This window comes from Dermacentor variabilis, unplaced genomic scaffold, assembly GCF_050947875.1.
Source record: "Dermacentor variabilis isolate Ectoservices unplaced genomic scaffold, ASM5094787v1 scaffold_18, whole genome shotgun sequence".
Lineage (NCBI taxonomy): Eukaryota > Metazoa > Arthropoda > Arachnida > Ixodida > Ixodidae > Dermacentor > Dermacentor variabilis.
In genome coordinates this window covers 636,718-660,799 of record NW_027460346.1, presented here as the reverse complement: position 1 = coordinate 660,799, position 24,082 = coordinate 636,718, and the positions used below count along the sequence as shown (strand labels likewise).

General features: G+C 48.2%; 1 protein-coding gene across 1 annotated transcript in view; it reads right to left on the bottom strand.

Moving 5' to 3' along the window:
• Window positions 1-24,082, bottom strand: part of LOC142568259 (putative cytochrome P450 12a5, mitochondrial) — a 240,628-nt gene that overhangs the window by 93,977 nt on the left and 122,569 nt on the right. The window contains exon 4 of the mRNA XM_075678244.1: window positions 11,571-11,772. Coding sequence (XP_075534359.1) covers window positions 11,571-11,772 — 202 coding nt within the window. The remainder of the gene's footprint in view (window positions 1-11,570; window positions 11,773-24,082) is intronic.

Below are 24,082 nucleotides of genomic sequence, written 5' to 3'. Positions count from 1 at the left end.
TTGCATACCTATCGCTGCCACAAGCAGAAGTCAATGGGCTAGCTGTCCACAAGCCGCAGGTTAGACTGACAGCAACTATTACGGTAACGTAAAACAATTTCCACGCTGACTTAGCTGCCGCGGTGTGCGCTAAGTGCCGCAGTTCTCGTTTGCCACTCGAAATTCACACCATGATGACGGGCACTGCATCTTTCACATGAAATATGCACGCTTTGCTCCGGAGCTCAATAGGAGGTCGAAACGCATTTGCACGTACCTGAAATCCGCATGCTGGAAATCCGTCGACGCTTCCGAACCCCGTACAGCCGCTTCACTTGGACGGGAGGCACTTCTATCAAACATTTCACATGCGATATGTCTCACAGCGATTATGCGAACATTAGAAAATGACGCAGGCCGCATTGCGACGCCGTCCAGACGTGCATCCGCTGCGTGCGCGGACTTGCAGAGAACAAAACCATACAAAACGTTACGCGCGAGAAGATGGCGGCTCCCTTTGCGGAGACGAAGCAGCGGTGTAGCGGTGAACCAATGTCGCAAACTGTGGTTCCGACGTTATGCCGGCGGTGGTGGCTTTAGTGGCGTGTGTTGCGGCTGTCTAATCTTTTATTTCTTTTCCCCAAACAGTATGGTTAAGACCAGTTCTATGTTTAAATTTTTTTACTGTGTCCCTTGGCATTATTTTTTTGTCTTCTTATGCGATTAAGCGGTAAATTATGGCCTCCTAGATTCGCGTGCACCAGCTTCGCCAACAAATCTCGGAGGTCATTGGACAATGCGTAAGCATTCGCCGCTTTTGTCGTTGTTAACGTTTCATCATCGTTTCTTCAACTGAGAGCGTAGGGTCCCTTTACCGGGGGGGGGGGGGGGGGAGGAGGTTGGTGTTGGTTGTTATCGCAAAACTCGCGAACCCTGCGATTTTTTTATAACCTAAGCATTTCTGTACTCAACCAACAAGAAAAACCATCCGTCCGTCAGTCCGTACCGCACGATATCTTTCAAAATAGAACCCGCAGCAGCGAGTGAATTCACCTTCGTGCTAGCTCTCACTTCAACGCGACCGAAGCGGCGAGAACATAACGCTCACGAAGCTCTCAGCACATGCCGCACTATGCGCTTTTCGCAGATCACTTTCAAGATAGGTGTACGCGCGTCTGTTTTCAAAGCGAAGTAAACGGTGAGAACACAGCGCGTGAAGTTTTCAACAGCGGGCACACTCTGTCCGCATTGTAGTTCGCGTTTAAGATACGGTTCGCGCAGCCGTGCGACAAGCAGCCGCCGCCGGAGAACGGTTGATAATGGTTCGACGCGGATGAAAAGGGCTAAAGAGCGATAACGGCTCAAAATGAACGGAACGTCGCTAGCGCACCTGGTCCCGCCACCTGCAATACTTTGCTTGCGCCATTCACTTAGCGCCGCCGACCAGAGCAGCTCGTGTCGCCGCAGCGCTGTCGCTTATACTTGTCGGATCAAGTTTCATAACATTGATAACGACATGGACAGCGTGTAGATGAGGAAGAGACACAATGCTTACGCATACTCAGACAAATCCCAGAGGAGTCCCTGTGTGATTTTTTTACCGGAAATGTGCAGACGGCGGTTACCCAGAGTTGACAATGCGTGTAAGAGGGGTGCCAAGCTTTTCTTTTTATGTGAGTCTTGCCCACCTCCCAGAGATCTGCTCAAGCTGAGGCTTGCCGATGGCTGTATGTGGTTTTTTTATTGTCGCATGCCCTCGAACCGCCATGAATCCTACTGGGTAATGACATTAGAGCAGTATTCACGTCCAAAAGGAAATGCAGCCGGTAATTGGGCTGCCTAAGGTTTGCGGCCTGGCGGCAGCTCCCCTCCACCGTTTCCGTTTTAAAGTAAGGGGCAGGGGTCTAGAGCAATCTTACACCCCCCTCCCCACAGTGTGCAGGGGGGGGTTGCCAATTGACCGTGGAAGGGGAGAAGGAGCGAGGCCACTGCCATAGTAGTAAAAAATTTACTGTTAGTTAGCGTTACAAGTGCCCGGCGTGCCCCCCTTGGCTATGCCGCTACACCCCCCCCCCCCCCCCCCCCCCCGCAATCGACGCAAATCGAGCTATCGGAACGTGCATGACGCGCCTGCATGACATAACATGAATGACATGCCGCGAAGCTGGCATGGATGTCGTGACATCATCATCATCATCAGCCCATTTTGATGTCCATCGCAGGACGAAAGCTTCTCCAGCGATCTCCAATACCCCTGTCTTGTGCTAACTGGTTCCACGTGTCTTCAAGTTTCCTAATTCCATCACGTCCACCTTATTCTCTGCCGTCCTCGACTGTGCTTCCCTTCCCTTAGCACCCATTCTGCAACTCCAATAGACCAGCAGTTATCTCCCTTACGCATTGCAATGTCTGCCCAGCACGACTTCTTCCTCTTGATGTCAACCAGAATATCAGCTATCGCCGTTCGCTCTCTAATCCACATCGCTGTCTTACAGTCTATTAACGTCATGCCTAATATTATTCATTCCATCGCTCGTTGCGCGATCCTCAACGTCTTCCCAAGCTTATTTGGTAACTTCCAAGTCTTGGCCCCGTACGTTACCAACGGTAGAGAGCAATGATTAGCCGTAAGCTCCATGGTCATGATTTAGTAATGCCTGCCGTAAGCGCTCCAACAATTTTTTTATTTTTGTTAATTTCTTTGATCAGAGGCCCCTGCGAGTAATTAACCTGAACAAACGTATTTCTGCGCAGCTTCTAGAGACTGACTGCCGAATATGACATTTTGTTCTCTCGCCAGGCTGTGGAACATTACTTTTCTCTTCTGCATACTAACTTTCAATCAGACTTTTACACTTCCTGCGCGAAGGTCCTCAAACGTTTGTTGCAAATAGTTGGCAGCGTTGCTGAGTATGCCAATATCATCTAGAAACCGTAAGTGGGTGAGCTATTTACCGTTAGCCATCACTTCTAACCATTCCCACTCTAACTGGTTGCATACCTTTAAGTAATCAGTGATAGCATTGTAAATATTTTGCCATTGATCATGCGAAGCCTTTTGCAGATATCTGGCTATGCAAAGTAGGCGCGTTAGTGTCATTCATTCGATATCAACATTCGTGGGAAACTTCATTTTTGATCGCTGTTCGGAGTCAGTGCGCTGCTGCCTAGATGTCCCGATCTAATCATTCCAGCTACCTGATTCAAGCGCAGGTAGCGCGGGTTTCATGTATAGCCAATATCAACGCGTTAACTGCTAATGTTCATTTATCATAAACTGTAAGCTTGTTCACTTACTCCCTTATAGTTAGGGTGTAAATTAGAAAGACTGGGGTGTTCCAAGGGTGTTTTTTATTGAACACCCTTTCTCGTTATAAAAGGGTGTTTCAAGGGTGTTTACAAGGGTGAAAAGATAAGTACACCAGCATTACACCTATAAGGGTGTGAAAATTTTAAGAGTGTAGCTGGATTTATTTCCACGAAACCTAAAGCCTCAATCTTTGTCTTGCTGTCCAGAAATATTGACCAATAGCGAATATAGTCCATTGAAGCCATTCAAGAGAATAGTGCAGTCTTCAGACATTGCGCAGGAAAAACGTTTTTCCATTACCACACCTTCTTCTTTATACGAGAAAGTTAAAGTTTTTAATCATGTACGCAATTAAAAGCAAGGAAAGTTTCGCTTTATGAAGGTCTGCTATTGAGCACGCAACTTATTGTCCCCAAGCGCAGACCAAAGCAAGCAAACCGACCGATGCTGCTCCATTGGCCGCAGATGGTTCCAGTTGGGTCCAGAAAACACAGTAGGCACGTTGTACCTTTTTTTCTTTATATTCTTCGTGTTTTACGCAACCCTGTGAACGCACGACGTGCCTATTGTATATTATGCGCCACGAAAACTTGCTGGATCGTGCCCACACATTTCGGGACCTCCGAGTAAACCTGCCTGTGAAAAGAAGCATACCAAGGCATACGTCACATGCGCCGTGGGCGTTCTGTACGAGATCCCGCCGAAGTGCGGAAAGGTATATATCGGACAAACCGGCAGATGCGTCAACGATCGGGCGCGGGAACATGAGCGCTCTGTAGCTAACAAAGCTTTTCATTTACCTATGCATTGTAGGTCCTGTCCCTGCGAGCCAATTCTTTACGGTATTCGAATTCTAAGGAAGAGTTGCAACGCTTTGGGCAGATAAATCATGTAGGCATATCATATTAGAAAGAAAAAAGTGCCTGTATTAGCGATACGTCGGTTGTTTTGCGTAGCAAAGAAAAGCAGCTTTTAGAAATGATGCTGTAGTCTATGGGCTTCTTGATATGAGGCATTGGTTGGCTTGATCGGCAGTGCCCTTGTGCGGTCCTGGTCTACTGTGTACTTAAGCAGGCGAAGTCTTCAGAATAAAATTTAGTTACGAGTTTGCGCTTGTGCTGTGCTTCTGCGTCTGTCTTCTCTCACCTCTTGGAATTGCACTTACCAGTATTAAGTTGTTAAGCATGAACCAACTAGCCCGGCAACAAATTTTGTTAAAGGATGTGTCTTGCAGCTTTAAGATAAATATGAAGAATGTACTAATGAGGGGTAGTTAGGCGGCTGCGAGCGACGCCTAGTTGTTTGCTATCTGATTGAGCAATGGAGAATATGCGTAACCACTGAGTGCAGAGCATAGACATAATATTTCGTCAAGGTGAGCTGTGTCCGTCAGCTTGAGCAGCGGTTGCTATAACATCTGACATTGAAATTTGACGAAAATATTCACTAGAGAGCTAGCTTTCTTTCTAACCTCTCACCATTTGTCAGTTTTAATTCCCCAGGATCTGCGAAAACTCGTTTCATCCGGTGTCCCCAGGGTTCAGCTTTAGGTCCTCTAGTGTTCCTCAGCTATATAAATAATCATCACCATTATTATTATTTCATCTTATTTCATGCCCTCTGCAGGACAAAGACCTCTACCTGCAATCTCCATTCACCCCTCTCCTGCGCCAACTTATTCCAAACTTGCGTCTTCGAATTTCCTAATTTCTTCACCCCACCTAGTTTTCCGCCGTCCTCGACTGCGCTTCCGATCCCTTGGCACCCATTCTGTAACTCTAATGATCTACGGGTTATCTATCCTACGCATTACATGGCCTGCCTAGGTTCATTTTTTCCTCTCGATGTCATTTAGAGTATCGGCTTGCTATCTCTGCTTGCTCTCTGATCCCCACCGCTATCTTCCTGTCCTTAACGTTACGCGTAACCTTTTTCGTTCCATCGCTCTTTGCGCGGTTAACTTGTTCTAAAGCTTCTTTGTTCATCTCCATACTTCTGCCTCGTGAGGTAACACCGGCAGAACGCATTAATTCTACACCTTTCTGATCAATGATAGCGGTAAGCGTCCAGTCATAATCTGGCAATCTCTGCCGTATGCACTTCAACCCATTTTTATTTTCCTGCAAATTTCCTTCTCATGATCAGGGTCCCCTGTGAGTAATTCACATAGGTAAGCCTCCTCCTTCGCAGACTCTAGAGGCTGACAGGCGATCTTGAAGTCTTGTACACTTGTCAGGCTATTGAGCATTATCTTTCTCTTCTGCATATTAATCTTCAACCTCACTCTTACGGTTTCTCAGTTGAGGTCCTCAATCATTTGTCACGACATCACGTATGCTTCCTGTGCTGCTTGATTACGCAATGTATCTATGACTGCTGATATCACATGTAAATGACCTACCAAATAACTTGCCCTCTAGATTCCGCCTGTACGCCCACGACTGTGTCCTTTACGATGTGACTGATGACCCCGAGGACAACATACGCCTTAACAATTCATTCGCCCTGTTTTCAACCTGATGTGAGACATGGCAAACAAACCATAACTTTTCGAAAACCGTTGTTATGTCATATAGAAACAGGACTATACCTTCATTTTTTGATTATTCACACAATAACTCACCTATAAACAGGCTATGCAACTATAATTATCGTTATATCGTCTTCACAAGCACTCTATTTTGGTCTCGCCATGTCCAGACGGTAGTAAACGAGGCACTAAAAACACTAGGATATGTGAAACGTACAATTCCCTCAGCCTCAAAAGAGTACCGACTTTTGGGCTAGTTGGTTAGCCAAAAATAACAATCAGGAAGTTGTGCAGATAATCGAAGCAGATTGCATTAAAAAGGCGGATGTGTCGTGTGTCAGCGCACCTTCTGTTTTTCTGTCGTCCAAAGAAACCAAGTTTCTGAGCATGGCCACCTGATGTCGGTATTTCGGCCTTGTGACGTCATGAATGAAAGGTTTCATATGATGCAATTTTGTAAATATACGATCAGCTGGAAGTAAGCGCTTGTGTTGTCTACTCCTCACTTTGTCCTTGTTTATGCGCGCTTGACCGTGATCTGCTATGCCTCAAAAAAGCTTCAATTGTACAGATCGGTAATCCGGCTCAAACTAGAAAATGCCTCAGTTGTCTCCTGCCCGTACAGTCTCGGTCATATAAACGAAATTGAGGCGGTACAAAAATAAACATTGTACGCATATATACCGAAGATTCGGATACTTCTCCCCGTTTTCTGCCCTTCCTTCATTGAACTTATCTTTATTCCCTGTTCGTCGTGAAATCGCTTCACTGAAACCAATGTACAATATCATCAACTCTTGCTGTCAACTATCAAAGTGTGAATACTTGTCCGTTACTAAACAGTCTTTGACCCGCAGTTTTCATGAAGTAAACCTGAAACCACTTTTTTGCACTAACAAATTTCAACGCAGTTTGTTTTTAGCACGCAACATTGTACTATGACATTTTTTACCTGGCCAAATCCATTCCCTCCCATCGAACTAATTTGTCGCCGCAATCGTTAGAAACACAGCACAGTACCATTTTCTCTGTTTCTTGTGGAATTTCTAATTTGTTGTTTCCAACTTGCTTGCACTGTACTTAGGCTTGTATCCATTCCTGAAATAGCCCTTTCCGGGCTGTGCTATGTTTAAATAAATAAGCAAACATTTCTCCTTATAGATACTTGTCTCTGAGGTGAGATTTTTTTCCCTTCGCCTATTGTTAATCAAGTAAGAACCGATTGTCCGTCACAATGTTTATGTTTTGCACGCCTGCGTCTAAAGGAGCTCCTTTATTCTCAATTCGACACGCTGCCACACCTTCCCTCGTTGCCGCACCCACCCGCCTTACACCCTCTCCCCTTTAGTACCCCACCTATATATACTGTGGCGCGGAAAGCATATGTCGCCTTGAAGAAGACAAGTCCACTTGTCGAAACGTTGGCTCCTGCTTTCACATTGTTCTTGTTTTGCTCATCATCATACATTAGCGCAGTCTTGTTTGGGTCAAACGTTACCAAAGAAGGTTGTAGAGCACACAGCTAATGTATATTACCGCTCGTCAAAGCACCACTGGTTTCAGGATTACAATCTTGTTCAAGTTGAAAGAACGCACGTCTATTGTATTCCATGGTCTTCTTATTTCGATTCTCGTGCTTTTAAACAAATTTTCAAAGATACCACATGCCTAATTGCTGGAGCTGTTACCTCACGCACAAGAAGCACCGATATTTCGCTTCTTCAATGACTTCACTATAGTAACTAGGTTCAATTTTTATACATCATTTGCGAACAACACTAAATCAGTACACCCATGCAAAAACTTCACTTCTAAGGAACTCCGGTTGGCTTTTGTAAACATTGTTTAATTTTCGTTGTGTTGCGAAATTGGAAAAATGAAGTCATTCTTATGCTTTGCCTTTTCGTTCCTGGTTCTACTTTCTTTCTTGGATTATGAGATATAGTAGAATGCAAGATATAGTGACAAGTAACGTTGTGAAAATGTACACGCGGCCACAAAATATTACGGACCATGAAATCTGTGAAAAAGCTGAATATCTCTACATCCTCACAACGCAGCCTGGTACTTGCATTTCGGGCCTCGACTGGAATATGCTAACAATATAGTCGTATACAGTTTTACTGGCTACTGCTGCAAGCTGCTCGGGAATTGAACGTTTTCTGAGATCCTGTAGTCCGTAAACTTTTTGTGGCCGAGTGTACTTCTTTTCTAATGTTTGCTTCTTGTCACCGATGCATGTCTCTTACCTTCATTGCATTTTGCTGGCCTTTCTTTTGCTTTTCCCATAAGAAATACCACGTACAGTCACAATTATGTTTATCATTCTGTTCCCTGGTGTTGGTATGACGTGGTATTACAAAATTCACTGTTTTACATTTACCATAATATGTATTGTACATGTTGATCATGTATTGTTGTTGTCCCAAATGCCTTGTCAAGGGTTCATTGGTCCAGTCAAGCTGTCCATCAGGGCCAAACACGGATCGGTTGGAGACATTGAGGTCATCCTGCAGAAATCGGCGGAGATCGTGGATGCCCACACCCACCGCTGCGGTCTTCAACGCTGCCCGTCCAAATCCGAATTTGTGCACATTCGCCCGTCGCCTAAGCACAGGCCAGGGATAGTTCCTATTCCTAGCCAGAGGTCCGATACCAGAACACGATGAGATTAGAATGCTTACTCTCTTTATCCACAAACATCGACGCGTTGACACAGCACCACCTAAACTGCGCAAGGTGGGGGACCAGGTGGGTCGTATGGTCCACCAGATTTCCAACAAATGTGAGGGGTTACGGTGCAAAAACGCCTTGCGGCTGGCGCATGCATTCGTGACCAGTAGAGTCCTCTACTGGACTCCTTAGCTCCACCTACGCAAGTTTGACGGGAACGCGCTCGAGGTGATTCTCAGAAGGATGTACAAGCGTGCCATCGATCTTCCGGAGAACACGTCTAACCAGCGCCTCATGGGCCCGGGGATGGTAAACACCTTCGCGGAGCTCCGGGAGGCACACTTCACCAATCAATTTACAAGACTTTCAAAGGCGCGGTCGGGACGCCGCCGATTAGCCCGACTAAACATCCACAAGGCCACACAGACGGAAGAGCGCGTATGCGTCCCCGCAGTCTGGAGATGCGCCCTGCATGTGCGCCCTATCCCGGCCAACATGAGACGTGGCGACTACAGTGGCAGGCGTCTTGCGCGGGTGGAGGCACTGGCCCGCCACTATAGGAACAAACACGGAATCTTCTACGTGGACGCCTCCGACCCTCGCCATGGGGGATGGTACACGACCACAGTCGTCCACGAAAACGTCGCGGTGAACGGCCTAATGTTTAGAACTCAAGACTTAACACCTGCGGTGGAGGTCACCATCGCGCTAGCCGTCGCAGGCCAGGATTCGTGAGTCATCATCACTGTCTCTAGAAGGGCCTAGAGAGATATTGAACAGGGGTACATTCCTCTCCTTGCTTACGGCATCCTTCAAAGCCGCAACTACCTCGGAGCTGGGTGGCATCCCGAGGTAGTTATGTCTGGAACGACCGCATCGACTCTTGCTATCATGGGCCTAGAATGCAATGGAACTGCAGACACCACCACCCACGCGCTCGCTCTCCGGGCAACACCTCGCGAAACAAATGCGGAACCCATCCTCACTTTTCTAGAAATTACTCAAGTATACAAATTCGGCCACGCAATTAATCCTAAGCCATGTAGTGGCGTTAAAAAGGCGGTGGAACGCACACTGCTCCGTCTTTACACCTAAACACTGCTGTGCCAGGCAATATTAAAACACTTGCATCCTGTCTGTAGAGAAAAGTGTCGGCATTGTGCGGAGAAGTCTTCGGGCATCTTCCACATGGTGTGGGCATGCCAAACAACCCCGAACATCACCCATGAAACCAAACCCCACCTGGGAGGACTGGGACGCAGGCCTGGCAGGCTGGACCGACCTGGCGTGCCAGAAGGCCCTGGCCGACCTAGCCCGAGCCGCGGTGGTCGCCAATGGGCTCCTGTAATGAGGAGCCCACCTAGTGCTTGTGAGAAGTGGCCCCCTTCAGGTCCCCTCCAACTTCGTCCCTGTAAAATATCTGTAATAAAGTTTTTCACACAGAAGGCCAGCGGGATTACTGCGACCCATCGAGCCTCCTTGTCAACCGTGCCAGCCAACAGGCACGGAATTTTACTTGGACTGTTTCCGACGTGAACATCCCGATATATATGAATCGTTGTGGCCACCGACTACCTTACTCACTACGCCCAAACGAAAGCCTTACGCAAAGTTAGTGCGCCTGAAGTGGCTAAAATTTTAGAGCGCAGCTCCTGGGCGCCCATTCCTGCGGCGAGTGTCGACGTGGCCCCTCACAACCGAACGAACGAGCACAGTGAAGGTGAAAAGCGAACGAGGAGCGCAGCGGTAGATGAATGACGGCGATAGAGGAAATAGCGCGAGGAGAAAAGGGAGGAGTCCATATCAATGAACTGCTTTTTCGACGGAGCTTAAGCAAGCTATCCAGCAAAACAGTCGGACGAGTCACTGGAGGACCATCGCCTGTCAGCCGCTGGCGAATGGTCGAACGGAACGCCTAAACAGGAACCTTGCTGCCATATTAGCAATGTACGTCGACGTCGAGGACATGACGTGGGATACCGCCCTTCTATACGTGACTTTTGCTTGCAACACGACGGTGCAACAAACGACGCACATGATGCTGTTCAAGCTGGTTTAGGGAAGGAGGCCGGCAACGAAACTCGACGCAATGCTGCCACCGACGAAGAGGATCTCGACGTCACCGCCTGTCTGCAGCGTGCCGAAGAAGCACGACAACTTGCCCGCATCAAGAGCCAGCACAGGACGGACAGCCGACGCTACAATCTTCGACGACACGTCGTGGAATACCATCCCGGCGACCATGTTTAGGTTTCAACCCCGATACGCCGACGTGGACTCAGTGAAAAGCTACTGCGAGGTTATTTCGGATCACACAAGATACTCCGACGACTTGGTTTGCTGGATTATGGGGTGGTGCCCGACGGCATTGCGCAATCACAGCGGCGCCGTGCACCATTGGAAGTCGTACACGTATTGCGCCTTGAGCTGTTCTACTCCCCGTAACAGACTGTGAAAACTGAGTTTTACTTTGTTTGTCAGTTCCCTTTATTGCGTGTGTTTTGGTTTTGTTTGCAGCATCGGGAGGATGCGTCGTTAAGAAGCGAGCATTGACACGTGTGCTTTGTCTTTCTCCGGGGACCGCTTTCTACCGGATTACAAATGTTAAGCGTTATCGCTTGGCCCAAGACTCGCCTGAATGTCTCAGAACATTCTCCATTATTGTAGCCGATTCAATCTGTTGCCTACGTTGGCACCCAACCTCTGCTAATCAGAATACATGCGGGACACGAAGAGCGTTGTACGTTCTAGAACTTGCGCGTGCATTTACTAATTACGCTGAAACCTTCCATTAGTAATGTATAGACAGCAGACGCTCTGGCCCGCGCATTATATTTTCGGCGATCGGTGACTGCACTTCTAATGCCACTTGCTTTTCTGGGCACAAGTTTGCCGAACAATGAGTTAGCTTTGTGACTGACAGGTTTTGCTCCTCTGTTCTGCGCCATTACTACCACGTAACAATATGTCTTGCCAATTAAGGCACTGCACCAAGTCAGTTTCCTTTCTCAGCCATTCAGTTCGTTCCGGCTTCTCGCTCATTACAGAGAAAATGAGGAAGCTTGCAAGCCGACTCACGGGACAAGGGTATCTCCAGCGCCGTTGAAACTGCGGCTCATGGGCGTCGAAAAGTAGCGGTAGTAAGGAAAGTACGTCACGAGTGAATCCAGACCACTGAAGATGCGGTCGACGGCGTAGAAGATTGTTTCCGCTTCCGAGTCCCATTTCACGTTGCCGTCAAGAAGTCCGAGCTTCTTCCCCAGGGATGCCATCATGATTGCTAAAAGCAGACGAAGAGAAGGAAAAGGTAAGTGATGATGAGTTACTTTCTTGCGATGCAAGTTTTACTGCCGCTGATGCACAGCGTATGTAGCATTCTATATAAATATTTAGTTTTGGTGATATAAAAATCACGCGAAAACATCAGGCGCGTTTTCTCTAAAGGTACCGCCGTAGAAGCTGACGGCGCACGCGTGGCCGCATGTCCACCGTGATGCTGTGACATCCGCTGTGAATGCACGCCGAGCTGGTGGCGTGACAAGTTCGATGTCATGTCACCCCTCAATTTTGCAAAAGTTGTGCCATTCTTAGATCTTTCCGCCACCCCGGTCTTCCCAGCCCCAGCGTTTCCTCCGCCAAGCCTCCTGCCGTCCCAGCCTCCTCCGCTCTTCCATGGGCCAGTCTGTATCACGTGGGAGCAGGCGACGAGCTTTTGTAAATTTTTTTTTATTTCCAGCGCGCTCCGACCGCCATTGCTGGCCCAGTGCGACGAAAGTACGCGCAGACGGATTGATAGCGGGACGTCGCGAGAACAAATCGCGGCCACGTCGGCCGCATTTCCATGGGGGGCGATATGCAAGGACGCCGGTTTCCCGTGCACTGGGGGCACGTAAAGAACCCCAGTAGGTCCAAATTAATTCGGAGTCCCCCATTACGGCGTGCCTTACAATCAGATCGTGGTTTTGGCACGTAAAACCCAAGAATCAATTTTTTTTCTCTGATTTTGTGTGCCTTGAGTGTTCCAGATAAAGCAACACTGCTTGCCTGCAAAATCTTGCAGTGCAAAAGACTACAGACGCACCTAGTGCACAGATGTAAAATTAGCACTTCAACAAAAGTGTTAGTGGTGCTAATGAGAGGGGGGGGGGGAGGATTACTATTTTCGGAACATCTGTCCAGTTATACCATGAAGTTCGTTCTTGATATCAAATTCCAACCGCTTGCACTTTAATTAATAAATAGAAAACTATTTCATATATTAATACGTTGTTCACATTATTGATACTGTCTACGTGTAAAAACGTTGCTCATGGCTGCCACAACCCGTGCATGAGCTACACACATCTGCAAAAGACGCGGAGCAGAAGCGACCGTGTTGCTAGGCATTACTGGCCCCAGACAGTTGGAATCTCTCACGCTCCGGCCGAACAAAAGTATCCTGCAGGTACGTAAATGAACATAGGAAACCACATACTCAGATCTTCACGGAGTCAAAACCTGTAAGTGAGGTAATTACGCGCGTGTTTGAGCACACCATGTGCTTGCGTCGTGTTTCAGCAACACGAAGTCTCAACGTGCGGGTGCTTTACGCCTTAAATAATGGTCGTTTTCTCTGTATTTTTGAGAAATTGCAGAACGACATTAATAAGGCCAGTTACCGACTGACGAAGCAAAATCTCGCCTCAAAACCTGCTCAGTAGGGCTCGATCGAACTTTTCCGCCAATTTCCTCCGGTAGAGCGGTAGCTGTCGTCTACTAACGAGACGTTCATTTGAGGGATCGCCAGCCGTTTTTGCCCAGGCGCGAGTAAGAGCGGGCGCGTGTTGGAAAATCTGGGGGCTTTGGATCCTTCAATATATCAAATATAGTAAACCTCCTTCGTAGTGCCTAGGCACTACGAAGGAGGTTTCTTAGCGCGTGTTGCAGGGGTTTGTCCCTAGGCGTGCCGGCATGTCGGGATGGGGTCGAGTTTTTTTACGCACGCGCGCTGGCTGCCGGCGCGGTAAAATAGGTGAAATAGCGGCACTGACGCTCGATTAGGCGACCGCTGTGTCGGACGGAGTGTAACGCACCTGGCGCTTATGCTAAGTCAGTCGGGGCGGATCATAGCTTTCTCACGCCTTACGGCGATGTATCATGTAAATAATATCACAGATGTTTCTATGGGAGCAGTAGCGACCGTAGTAAAGCCCGGGCGGCATATATTGAAAATGTAGAAGGCAGAGCACTGTAGCAACCGTAGTTGAACGCAAGTGGCTGAAAGGCCGCCGGTGTCGATGACTGACTCAGCACCAGCGCTGCAGACGCGACAAAGTCTGTCCTCCGCACCTTCAGTGGCAAAGGTCTGACTGCTGTTGCAAAAGTCGCGGGGCGTGGTAGTGCTAAAATTAGCGTCACAAGTTGGTGGCTGGATGTAACTATATTTATTCAATCGTGTTTTTAACTAATTGTAACAACGTGTCATTATTTCGCATTATTGGCGGCGCCTCCAGGACAACAAAGCGGCCACGGGGACACTGAAGCTAGAACCCGGACTGGTTCTTGGGTTGGGGCTCGCCGAGGCCTGTGCGTGCCAGAGGTGTATAAGATCGGCTGTCCGTGAGAGCGGGCAGCTAATTTGTTTATGCGAACAGTCCCTGGCACGCTTCGGCCTCGGCGGGCCCAACCCACAGGCCGTCCTGCTTCCAGCTTTGATTCCCCCGCTAGCCCTTGGGTGCCCCGGAGGTCCTGCGCCACCTGCATTATTATAATCTCAGGCGCTCTCCTGAGGCCTCCGTTTGCTCGTTATATGCGCCCTCCTGGAGCAGTGCTTGTAAAAAATAAATCTATCGTCGCGACGAAAAAAAGCGACCCGCGACTTATACAACACCAGTCAGAATCTTGCCCCTTCAGAGACAGCGATCACCAAATGGGGCGCCCGTGCCCACTGCCTGACCGCGCGGGCAGACAGAGGCGGAGCGTAAACAAACTCGACCGCACTCCGCAATTCGGCATGTCTACGGGACGGACGCGTACAACACACGCTAAGAAACATCCTCCGTAGTGCCTAGGCAGAGTCATATATTGAAGGAGCTAAAGCCCCCAGATTTTCTCTCTCGCGCCCGATGTTACTCGGGCCTGCGCACAAACGGCTAGCGATCCCTCAAATTAACGTCACCTTCGTCTACTACGGCAGGGCCAGCATAGGCGGCGCCACTCCCGATGCGGCGCCGAGCGCGGGAATTGAGCGGAGGAGGAGGGAAGTGGTTGGCGTTACTTTTGGAGATTGAGGGGTTGAGGCATATACGCAATCCGCGCGTCCTCTTTTGGGGGAAGAGTGTCAAGCCAAAATAATTTACCATTCCGGTTTTCGTTCAGGTGCAGCGAAAAGGGCGCAGTTCCGGTCGATACATGAGCCAAAAAATAACGGTTCAAGCCAGTTCAAGTTTATTTGCGTATACGAAGAATAATCACAGAAGAACAGCGTAAATTTATTTTGTAAAAAGGGCGATGCAGCAGATTAAGCAGAAGCTAAAGATTACGGGCGTTTGTCTTTTCGGCTGCACAGACTAAGTAGGCAAAAATTAATTGAGCAGGTATCACGACATAGCTGCAGTCTACGCGAAGCGAAGCTTTGGGGAGAAAGAAAGGAGAATTTGTTAAAACAAATTCACCGACTATTACGATACTCCCTAATGCGAAATTTGAGCGCAGCTGTATCCGCGGCCAGTGTCTCGTGCGCCACAATGCGAAAGGACCCAAGTGTCGCCCACTTTACTCCCTTATCGTCAGATCGCGAGAGGAAGCGCCTGGGTGACGCACGGGCAAGAGCCTTAGGCGCATAGAAATATGCGAAGAGATTTTCACAGGGAGAGATATGAACCTCTCCCTTTGTATATTTGTGCGCGGCCAAGGCTGTCAGAAAGGTTACATAGTTTTCAACTACGTCTCTTTTTATCTCACGTCTAGTTAGACCGCCATTGTCGTCCGCTATAAATTTTTTTAAGGCCCTAAAGGTAACGGTGTTACGAGTGCGACAAGAAAACACCCTTAAGGGTGTAAATGTTTTTACAGTGTATAGATGTCAACTAATTTGCTATCACAATCGTTGTTCCACCTTTCTGGTCAAATCGCGACTTGTTTTCGAAGGAGAAGATTTTGTCATAGTGGACCGGATAAATCTACAGAGCTGAGGTTCTTAGGTACAACATCGCAGAGCGAGCCGACATCTTCCAAATCGCATGTGAGCAAGTGCAGAGCAGCACAAACACAAGAACAAACAGTTTACACGCAAACCTCCGTCCCTCAAGTATTCAGCCAGTGAAGAAATCAAGAGAGCCAGAGCAGAGAAAGGGTCCTGGACATGTAGAATCTGTGCAATACGTTCATGTGAGGGACAATTTTAACTTGTCGCTGTGCTATTTTCCCTTCTCTCTACCATATTTCCACAGAGCGTCTTCACCTAGTGGCCATCACCCGGGATTCCCGGCAAAAAAAGCTTCAATTTAAAAATAGCATTGCGGAAGTACATGTCAGAATCAATATGTTGTTTATATTGCACCTACTTCAACGTGTGCGATTAAGAGCCACGACACCACCTGGAAGCGCTTCTTGATCTCTAGCGTCATATGGTCTGCGACTAACCGAGAACTATTTGACGGTCACCAGCGTCAAACGTTTAGGAGCGCATTGCTAGCATGACTGCCCCCCCCCCCCCTTCACGTTTGGAATTGTACTAATAGTGTAGCTACTTCAAAAAGCAGGGGAAGATGGTGTTTATTTATTGAAGCGGCATATTTTGAGCCATAAGTGCAAGCAATGCATCGATAAAGAACTCCAAAAAAGGTAGCTAGGCTGAAGCAAAAACTGCTGTAATTTTTCACTCCGGAGTTAAAAAAGAAGCCGTTCCTTTCCGGTTCAGTTGCGGTTCGGTTCCGGATCAAGAAAAAAAAAGAGTTTTTTAGGCTTTCTATTCAATTCCGATTCCAGGGTTCATGCAAGAGAGAGTCGAGAAGGCGTGCGCGATCGTGGGCCCTGTCTTCCCGCACGCACATTTTATATGCGGCAGGAAGGTAGCGGTCACAGGATATTGTCACGTGGTAGTGACGGTCAAGAATACAGTAGCAAAACTATGAATGACGAACCTGTGACAGGAAAACAAGCTACACTCAAAGCGCAACGATAGCGGTGAACACAGTCGGCGATCGTCGAAATCCGTTCTGCCGGTCAAACGCGTCCGCTTGACTGGCACTTGCGTGACCGGCACTTTCGCTCGTCACTTGAGTCATCGAAGGTTCCAGAGTAATCGCTGGTGCGAGCGTGTCTTCCAGAAAGTTCTACGCAATTGGCGCGCACAAGCAATCACACTACACAAGCTTCGGTGACAACTGACACTGGATAGAACCATAACATTTGAGAAGCTTCCGATACACGCGGGCACGTCGAGCGCTGAACGATGACATCTTAATGAATGCATGAATGTTTATTTTCCCAAAAAAATGCACAGAAGCTCTGTCAAAGAGGCTGATAAAAAGGCACGAATGCCTGACCAAGTGTCAGTCCCCTTCCCCGACTCGTTCCCAGAGCACAAAACACTCAAGTACACAGGGTAAGCGTGGTACACAATGTGGATACATACATAAAAAATGGAAAGCACATGAAATACGTAACAGAAATATGGAACGCTATTTGTATACAAAAGAACAAAGAGTCATGCGTGAAGCGACAACAAATACATGTTTACTTTTTATTTAAATGCATAGGGATGGTGATTCATTTATGATATTGCCCGGATGATGATTCAGAAAATCAGCAACTATGAATGATTGCTTCTGCATGTAGTAATTTGCCCGGATCTTGTCCTTGTTGTAAGAAGGTGTTGTTAGACGGTGAAAACGGTCATCCGAAAAAGATGAACGAGTACACGTGCCAATGCCCCCTTCTCAAGAAGCATTATCCCGATGCTACAACCAGGAGAGTTAAAAGAAAAGGACACTTATTAAACAAAAGCAAAGAAACAAAGTCCAAACTGGCACAGTCCAAAAAAAAAGAAAGTCTAAAGCTGAACTATGCGAAGCTTCAAAGTTCCTTAGCGCTGGCCGAACGGCTTAAGTCGCAGAACCTAGACTATCTCAGGTCGTGAGCGGCGCCATTGTGATAGCGAAATGCCGTCCGGCACGACCTCATAGCCGGGTGCGCCAATACGTCAGATGATCTTGTAGGCTTTCAGTTGCGCCGTAAAACCTTCTCACGAAACCCTCGTTGGCATATTGGGGTCCAAACACAAACACGGTCCCCAGAATCGTATTGCACGTATCGTCGTCGAAGATTGTTGTGCCAGCTATCGGTCCTCTGCTGATTCTTGATGAGCAGGTGGGCGAGCTGTCGGGCTTCTTCGGCGCGTTGGAGATAGGCAGCGACGTCAAGATTCTCTTCGTCGGTGACGTGCGGCAGCATGGCGTCGAGAGTTGTCGTCGGGTACCTTCCGTAAACCAGCTTGAATGGCGTGATCAGCGTTGTTTGAAGCACGGCCGTGCTATGAGCGAAGATTACGTGCAGAAGGACGGCATCCCACGTCTTGCCGACGTACATTGCTAACATGTTGGCGAGGGTCTTGTTTGGCCTCACCGCAAGACCATTCGCCTGCGGGTAGTAGGCAGTTATCCTCCTGTGACTTGTCTAGCGTTATTGCAGAATGGCTTGCGTGAGCCTCGCTGTTCCTCAGTCGGTGATGAGCACTTCTAGGGCACCATGTCGCAACAGTATTTTCTCTACAAAGTATTTCGCCACTTCGGCCGCACTGCTTTCGTGTTGGCGTAGCGGATAAGGTCGTCGGTGGCCACAACGATCCACTTAATGCAGGATTATGACGTTGGAAATGACCCCAACAGTCCATCCCGATTTGTTGGAGATCGCAGGGAGAGGCCTTCGTCCTGCAGTGGACATAAAATAAGCGGATGATGATGATGATTTGTTGGAATAGTCGGCAAGGAGGCTCAATCGGTGGTAGTAATCCCGCTGGCCTTGTCGGTGTTGTCTTGCGTCGCTGACAGTCTCGGCATGTCTTGACGTAACGGGCGACGTCAGCTGCCAGGTGCGGCTAGCAACACCATTCCTGTATCCACGATAGCCTCCGAGAGAAAACGAGGTGCCCAGCGGTCGGATCGTCATGCAGGGCGAGCAGTACTTCTTGACGCAGTGCTAAGGGAACAACAAGAAGGTAGTTGGCGCGGACTGGTGAGAAGTTTTTGTTTACGAGGACGTCGTTTTGCAGAAAAGACGAAGCCAATCCTCGCTTAAATAGCCTAAGGACAACGTCATTGTTCCCTTCCAAATAAGTGACAAGGCTCTTTAGCTCCAAGTCTGCTCGTTGCTCTTCAGTGAAGTCTTCTGCGCTAATTATTCCTAGGGAGGCGTCGTCATCCTCGTCGTCTTGCGGTGGTGGGTCAATGGGGGGTGCGTTCTAGGCAGTCAGAATCATAGTGATTCCGGCTGGATTTATAGACGACGGTTATGTCAAATTCCTGGAGTCTGAGACTCTATCGTGCGAGGCGCCCTGATGGGTCCTTTATATCTGGCAGCCAACACAAGGCATGGTGGTCGCTTAAGACTGTACGGGCCCTGGCATAAAGGTAAAGATGGAATTTCGGGGTAGCTGAAATGATGGCAAGGCATTCCTTTTCTGTCGTAGAATAATTGGCTTCCGCTTTAGACAGTGGTTGACTAGCGTAAGCAAAAACACTTTCAAATCCGTCTTTGGACTGGGGCGGCTCTTAGGTCTAGACATTTTGCGTCGGTGTGGATTTCGGTGTCGGCACCTTCGTCGCAATAGGCGAGCACTGGTGGAGAAAGCAGGCGCTGTTCAATCTCTTGGAAGGCTTCGGTTTTCGGTGCTTCCCACTTGAAATCGACGTCTGATTTTGTGAGAGAATTTAATGGCGCGGCGAAGCGCGAAAAGTTGTTGATGAGGCATCTGTAATAGGCACAAAAGCCAAGCGATCTACCCACTCCCTTCTTGTCGGTCGGCTGTGGGCAGTTAGCGATGGCAGATGTCTTCTGCGATCAGGGCTGACTCCATATTTGGTGATGACGTGATTCAAAAACAGAAGCTCGTCGTAAGCGAAGCGGCACTTTTCCGGCTTCAGAGTGACTCCTGATGACTTGATTAGCTCTAGTATGGTCCCAACCCGCCTAAGGTGATCGTCGAAATTGCCGGCAAGGACGCCGCCGCCATCTAAGTAGACGAGACAGGTCTGCCACTTTTACCCTGCTAACACCGTGTCCATCACATGCTGGACGCTCGCAGGACGCTCGTGAATGTCTGCAGGAACCCATTGCGGAACAGGTCCTATGTAGTCAGGGTCGATTCTCGGTTCTCAAACCACGTCCTGCCGGCGTCTTCTATGGCGAAGTTCACATGCAGCAGCTTGTCGTTGTTGAAATTGTTGAATGAAGTGAACCTTTTTGTGTGGTTCCAGTCAGTTATCCGGGTCTTCAAACGATTATCCGCGGACGGTCGGTGGCTCCCTGGACTGTTGCAGCACGATGGGGGACGCTGGGGCTGCCATTGGGGTTGTAAACTCGGCTACGATCTTTTTCGTTGTCTCAAAAAGAAGCGCGTGTTCCGGGGGCAGGTGTTTTAGACTGCGGCTTGCTCGATGGTCCTGGACGACGTTGGTGTTTTCTTCGCGGCCCGGGCTTTGATCACGCTTCGGCAATCGGCTTTGATAGTGGGTAGCGTCCGGCACATGAAGCAAAGCACCTCCAACAGATGTCACATGGTAGTGATGGTCAAAAACTCAGCAGCAAAAGTGAATGGTGAAACTAACCCGTGATTGGGCGAACCTGTGCCCAATGCCTTCCCCCTTCATTGTGCTATATCCCCACCCCCACTGTAATGCCATTCGTGGCGCTGTGGGTAAAGCGATAAATAAATAAATAAATAAATAAATAAATAAATAAATAAATAAATAAATAAATAAATAAATAAATAGGCTACACTAAAAGCACAAAGATAGCGGCGAACAAAGACGGCGATCGTCGATAACTGATGAGCGGGTCAAGCGCATATGTGCTTCATCCGCTTGACACCGCGAAGCGCACATGTCAATGTGTTTTGGCTTAGTATCTCTTCCATATTTCAAAGTTGAGTGTTTGTGATTGCTACCCAGGCTATTTTTTCCATGGTAATCTACCGTCATTTGGACTGCTTGTTTTTAGACCGTTTCTGAGACTGAGGCGTAATCGATACATGATTGCCTATTTCCGCATTGCCAGGTTCTCTGTCGATGACACTTATTCTGCAGCTAACTACTTTAAGGTTCTGCTTATCGCACATCCAGTACTAGAAATCCGTTGTGATCAGTACATCTTTTGACCTTGAGTCTATTATATCATGTTTGATTTGGAGCATGAACTCCTGCGTACACAACTGAGGTCGGAACCAGACCATCTCATGAGGCCACAGATCGCCCTGCTCCATGAAGCCCATCAGTCTGGTCTGGACGACGTACTCCATCAATTTCTCCACGCATGAAGTTAAGGAAATTGGCCGTAAGTTTGCCAAATAGCGGGGGCTTCCCGAGTTTCGGTGTTAAAATAATGCTGGCCGTCTTCCGCTGTTGTCGGAGCTCGTCTTCATCCCAACATTCCTGAAATTCTGGGGCTGGACCTAACGAAGCTTTTCGACAACGTAAAGCATGAGGCGCTCCTGGAAGGGTTGAAGAAGATTAATGTAGGTGCCAGGGCATTTCAGTACATCAGGGACTTCCTGACGGGCGGAACTGTCTGCATGAAGTTCCACACGCTGGAATCCCTCCAAATTGAGCTAGGGAGTAAGGGTACGCCCCAGGGATCAGTGCTGTCTCCCCTACCCTTCAACGTGGCTATGAGGAAACTGCCAGAGCAATTGGCAAAGCTCGAGGGATTAAACTTTTGTATATATGCGGATGATATCACCCTCTGGGTCAACCGGGGAAGTGATTCGGACGTGGAAAGCCCGCTCCAGGCTGCCATCGACATCATAGTCGATTACGCGGCCCAGAGAGGCCTAGCATGCTCGCCGCAGAAATCAGAATTGTTTCTATCCGAAGCACTTAAGCTGCAAGGCACCATCGGAGATGAAAATTAAAGTGGCGGGTAAGGAGGTACCAATACCAATCATGCGATGCAGACCCTGAGCCTAACTAGGCGGGTGGCCAGCAAAGGCCTAGGGTTGCAGGAGAAAATTTTGATTAGACTAATACAGGCGTACGTCTTCAGCCGGGTGAGCTACGCAACGCCATATCTTGATTTGAAAGCAGTGGAAAGAGAAAAAGATTGATTCTCTAATGAGAAAATGCGTAAAAAGAGCACTGGGACTGCCCATGTGCACATCCACAGAGAGACTGATGGCTCTAGGGGTGCACAACACGAGGGCAGAACTGGTAGAAGTGGTTCGAACCTCTCGAATTGAGAGACTTAGCACCACAACGACAGGAAGAGCCACTTTGACTAAAGTTCAAAAACAAGAAAGGGGCTGGCAGATGGAATAGCACACTGTGGTATAAAGTTTGTAAACAGGGATAAAGTCCCTCAGAAAGGCTGGCCAACGTTTCGATAGGAGGACCTATTTTCGTCAAAGGCGGCCTCGTCATCCTCGGCATGGTAGTTTTAAAGGGTTAGTGCAGTGACGTCACGTGCGGGTGTCGTCGCTGGCGGCTGGTTTTAAAGAGAGAGACTTCGGAGCAAACGAGCGCTGTCGTCCGACGTCTGTGAGCTTCGTTCCCAAGACGAGGGGCCAAGAGCGGGAGAGTGGGAGCGCGGGGAGAAAAGAAAGGAGGAGAAAAAAGGGGGGGAAGCCACGGCGACACCGAGACAGAAAAAAAGGAGAGAGAAAGAACAAGAGAGAGAAAAAAAATTTTTAAGAAAGGAGGGGGCCTGGGAGCGTGTTGGGGATGCGAGAGGTTAGGAACCATTCAGGGGTGTCGTTGGCGACATGTTCTTCTGGCATTAGAGCCGGTCAGAGGGTCAGTGCGCGAGTAACACAAAAGACAAAAATAAATAAAGAAAGAAACGAAATAAAAAAACATGAGTTGAAAGAGTGACTTGAGTAGCATAGCAGCAATACGTCGAGTAATCTTGAAATACTTAAGATGGCGAGGAGGAGTACATAAGTATGGGGTGACTGAAAGGCAGCGGCATGGTCTTTCAAGGGGCATTGCCCCAGTCACTCAACGTAGGTGTCGTTACGGCGGCATCCAGAAATGGCGATACTCTGGGTTGAGGCGCCGAAAAAGGCATTTTGACTTCGGAATGTGTTGGCGAGGTGGTTTCCAAAATGTATATATAACAAAAAAAAGGGAAAAGAGAGGGGGGGAGCGACCGAAGCGGAATAACAAACAGGAGGGTGACGTGCGCAGAAGCGGGCGGGGGCAAGTGTACATGGGAGAAGGAGGTCGTACAGTTGATATAGACGTAAAACCTGAAAGAGTATATTAAATTGAGTAGTAGGCAGGAAAAAAATATTTTCGAAATGAAAGGGTAGGTGAGGTTAGGAATTAAGCTTAGCTGGTGGCAAATGTGTTTTGTGTCTTGGTTGATGATATGAGAATTTCAGATTCAAGTTATCGCTTTTAAAGATCGTAAGTTGCCGCGTGCCAAATTAATTCCCGTCGGGTGTAGGCAATTAAACTTGTGTATGAGGTACGATTCCGTATACTTCCTTTCCCCTAGGGGAACGGAAATTTGTAGTACATAGATCCTTGCTTTGTCAAATATATGACCCTGTTCATCAAAGAGGCTGGCTACTGCTTTGGGTAAATTGTGTTTTGTGTCCGCGCGGTGGCCATTGATTCTTGTATGAATTTGTTGTCCAGGCTCACCTATGTATGTTTTGCTGCAAGCGGCGAATTCTAGACAGTAGACGTTGCTTGATGTGCAGGTGAAAGCTGAAGTTACCTTGTGTGCGTAATTCGACGCTGTACCTTTTACTGTAGTAGTAGATTGAATATGTTTGCATGTAGAGCACCTGGGGCGGCCACAGGGATTGGTTCGCAACTTCCTCTTTGTCTTTAGTTTGGCGTGCACAAGAACATCTTTAAAATTAGTGTTGCGTCTGTAGGCTACTTACTCTAGGAGGGTCGGGAAAAATCTTATTAAGTTTCTGGTTGCTGGTGAAAATTGGGTAGTATTTACTGAGGATGTTATTCCCGTTTGGAAGTGCGTTTGAGAATTTAGTAGTAAAAAGAGGCGTTGTTGTTCCTGTGATCCTCGGGCGGGGCTTGAGGACCTCGGCTTGATCAAGTTTGGTTGCAGCGGTGTAGGCTGTTTGAAGGTCACTGTTTGGGTGGTTCCTGTTTGATAGGGTTTCTTTAAGGATGTCAGAGGGTGACCAGGCAAGGGATCAAACAGGAAAACGGTGTTTATTGCCCGAAGCTTACGGGCTCCTGGTTACATCTAGAATCAACGGTTCGCGCACATAGCAAGACATAAATACTTGTGCGCACATGCGCACTAACAACAGTCTGCTTATCAGGCGCGCTATCGCCGACATAACACTTCCTCCGCTTTTATTATGAAACTATCAAAGTTCACGTTCCGGCTTGGAACCTATCAGGTGGTCGACGATTTGG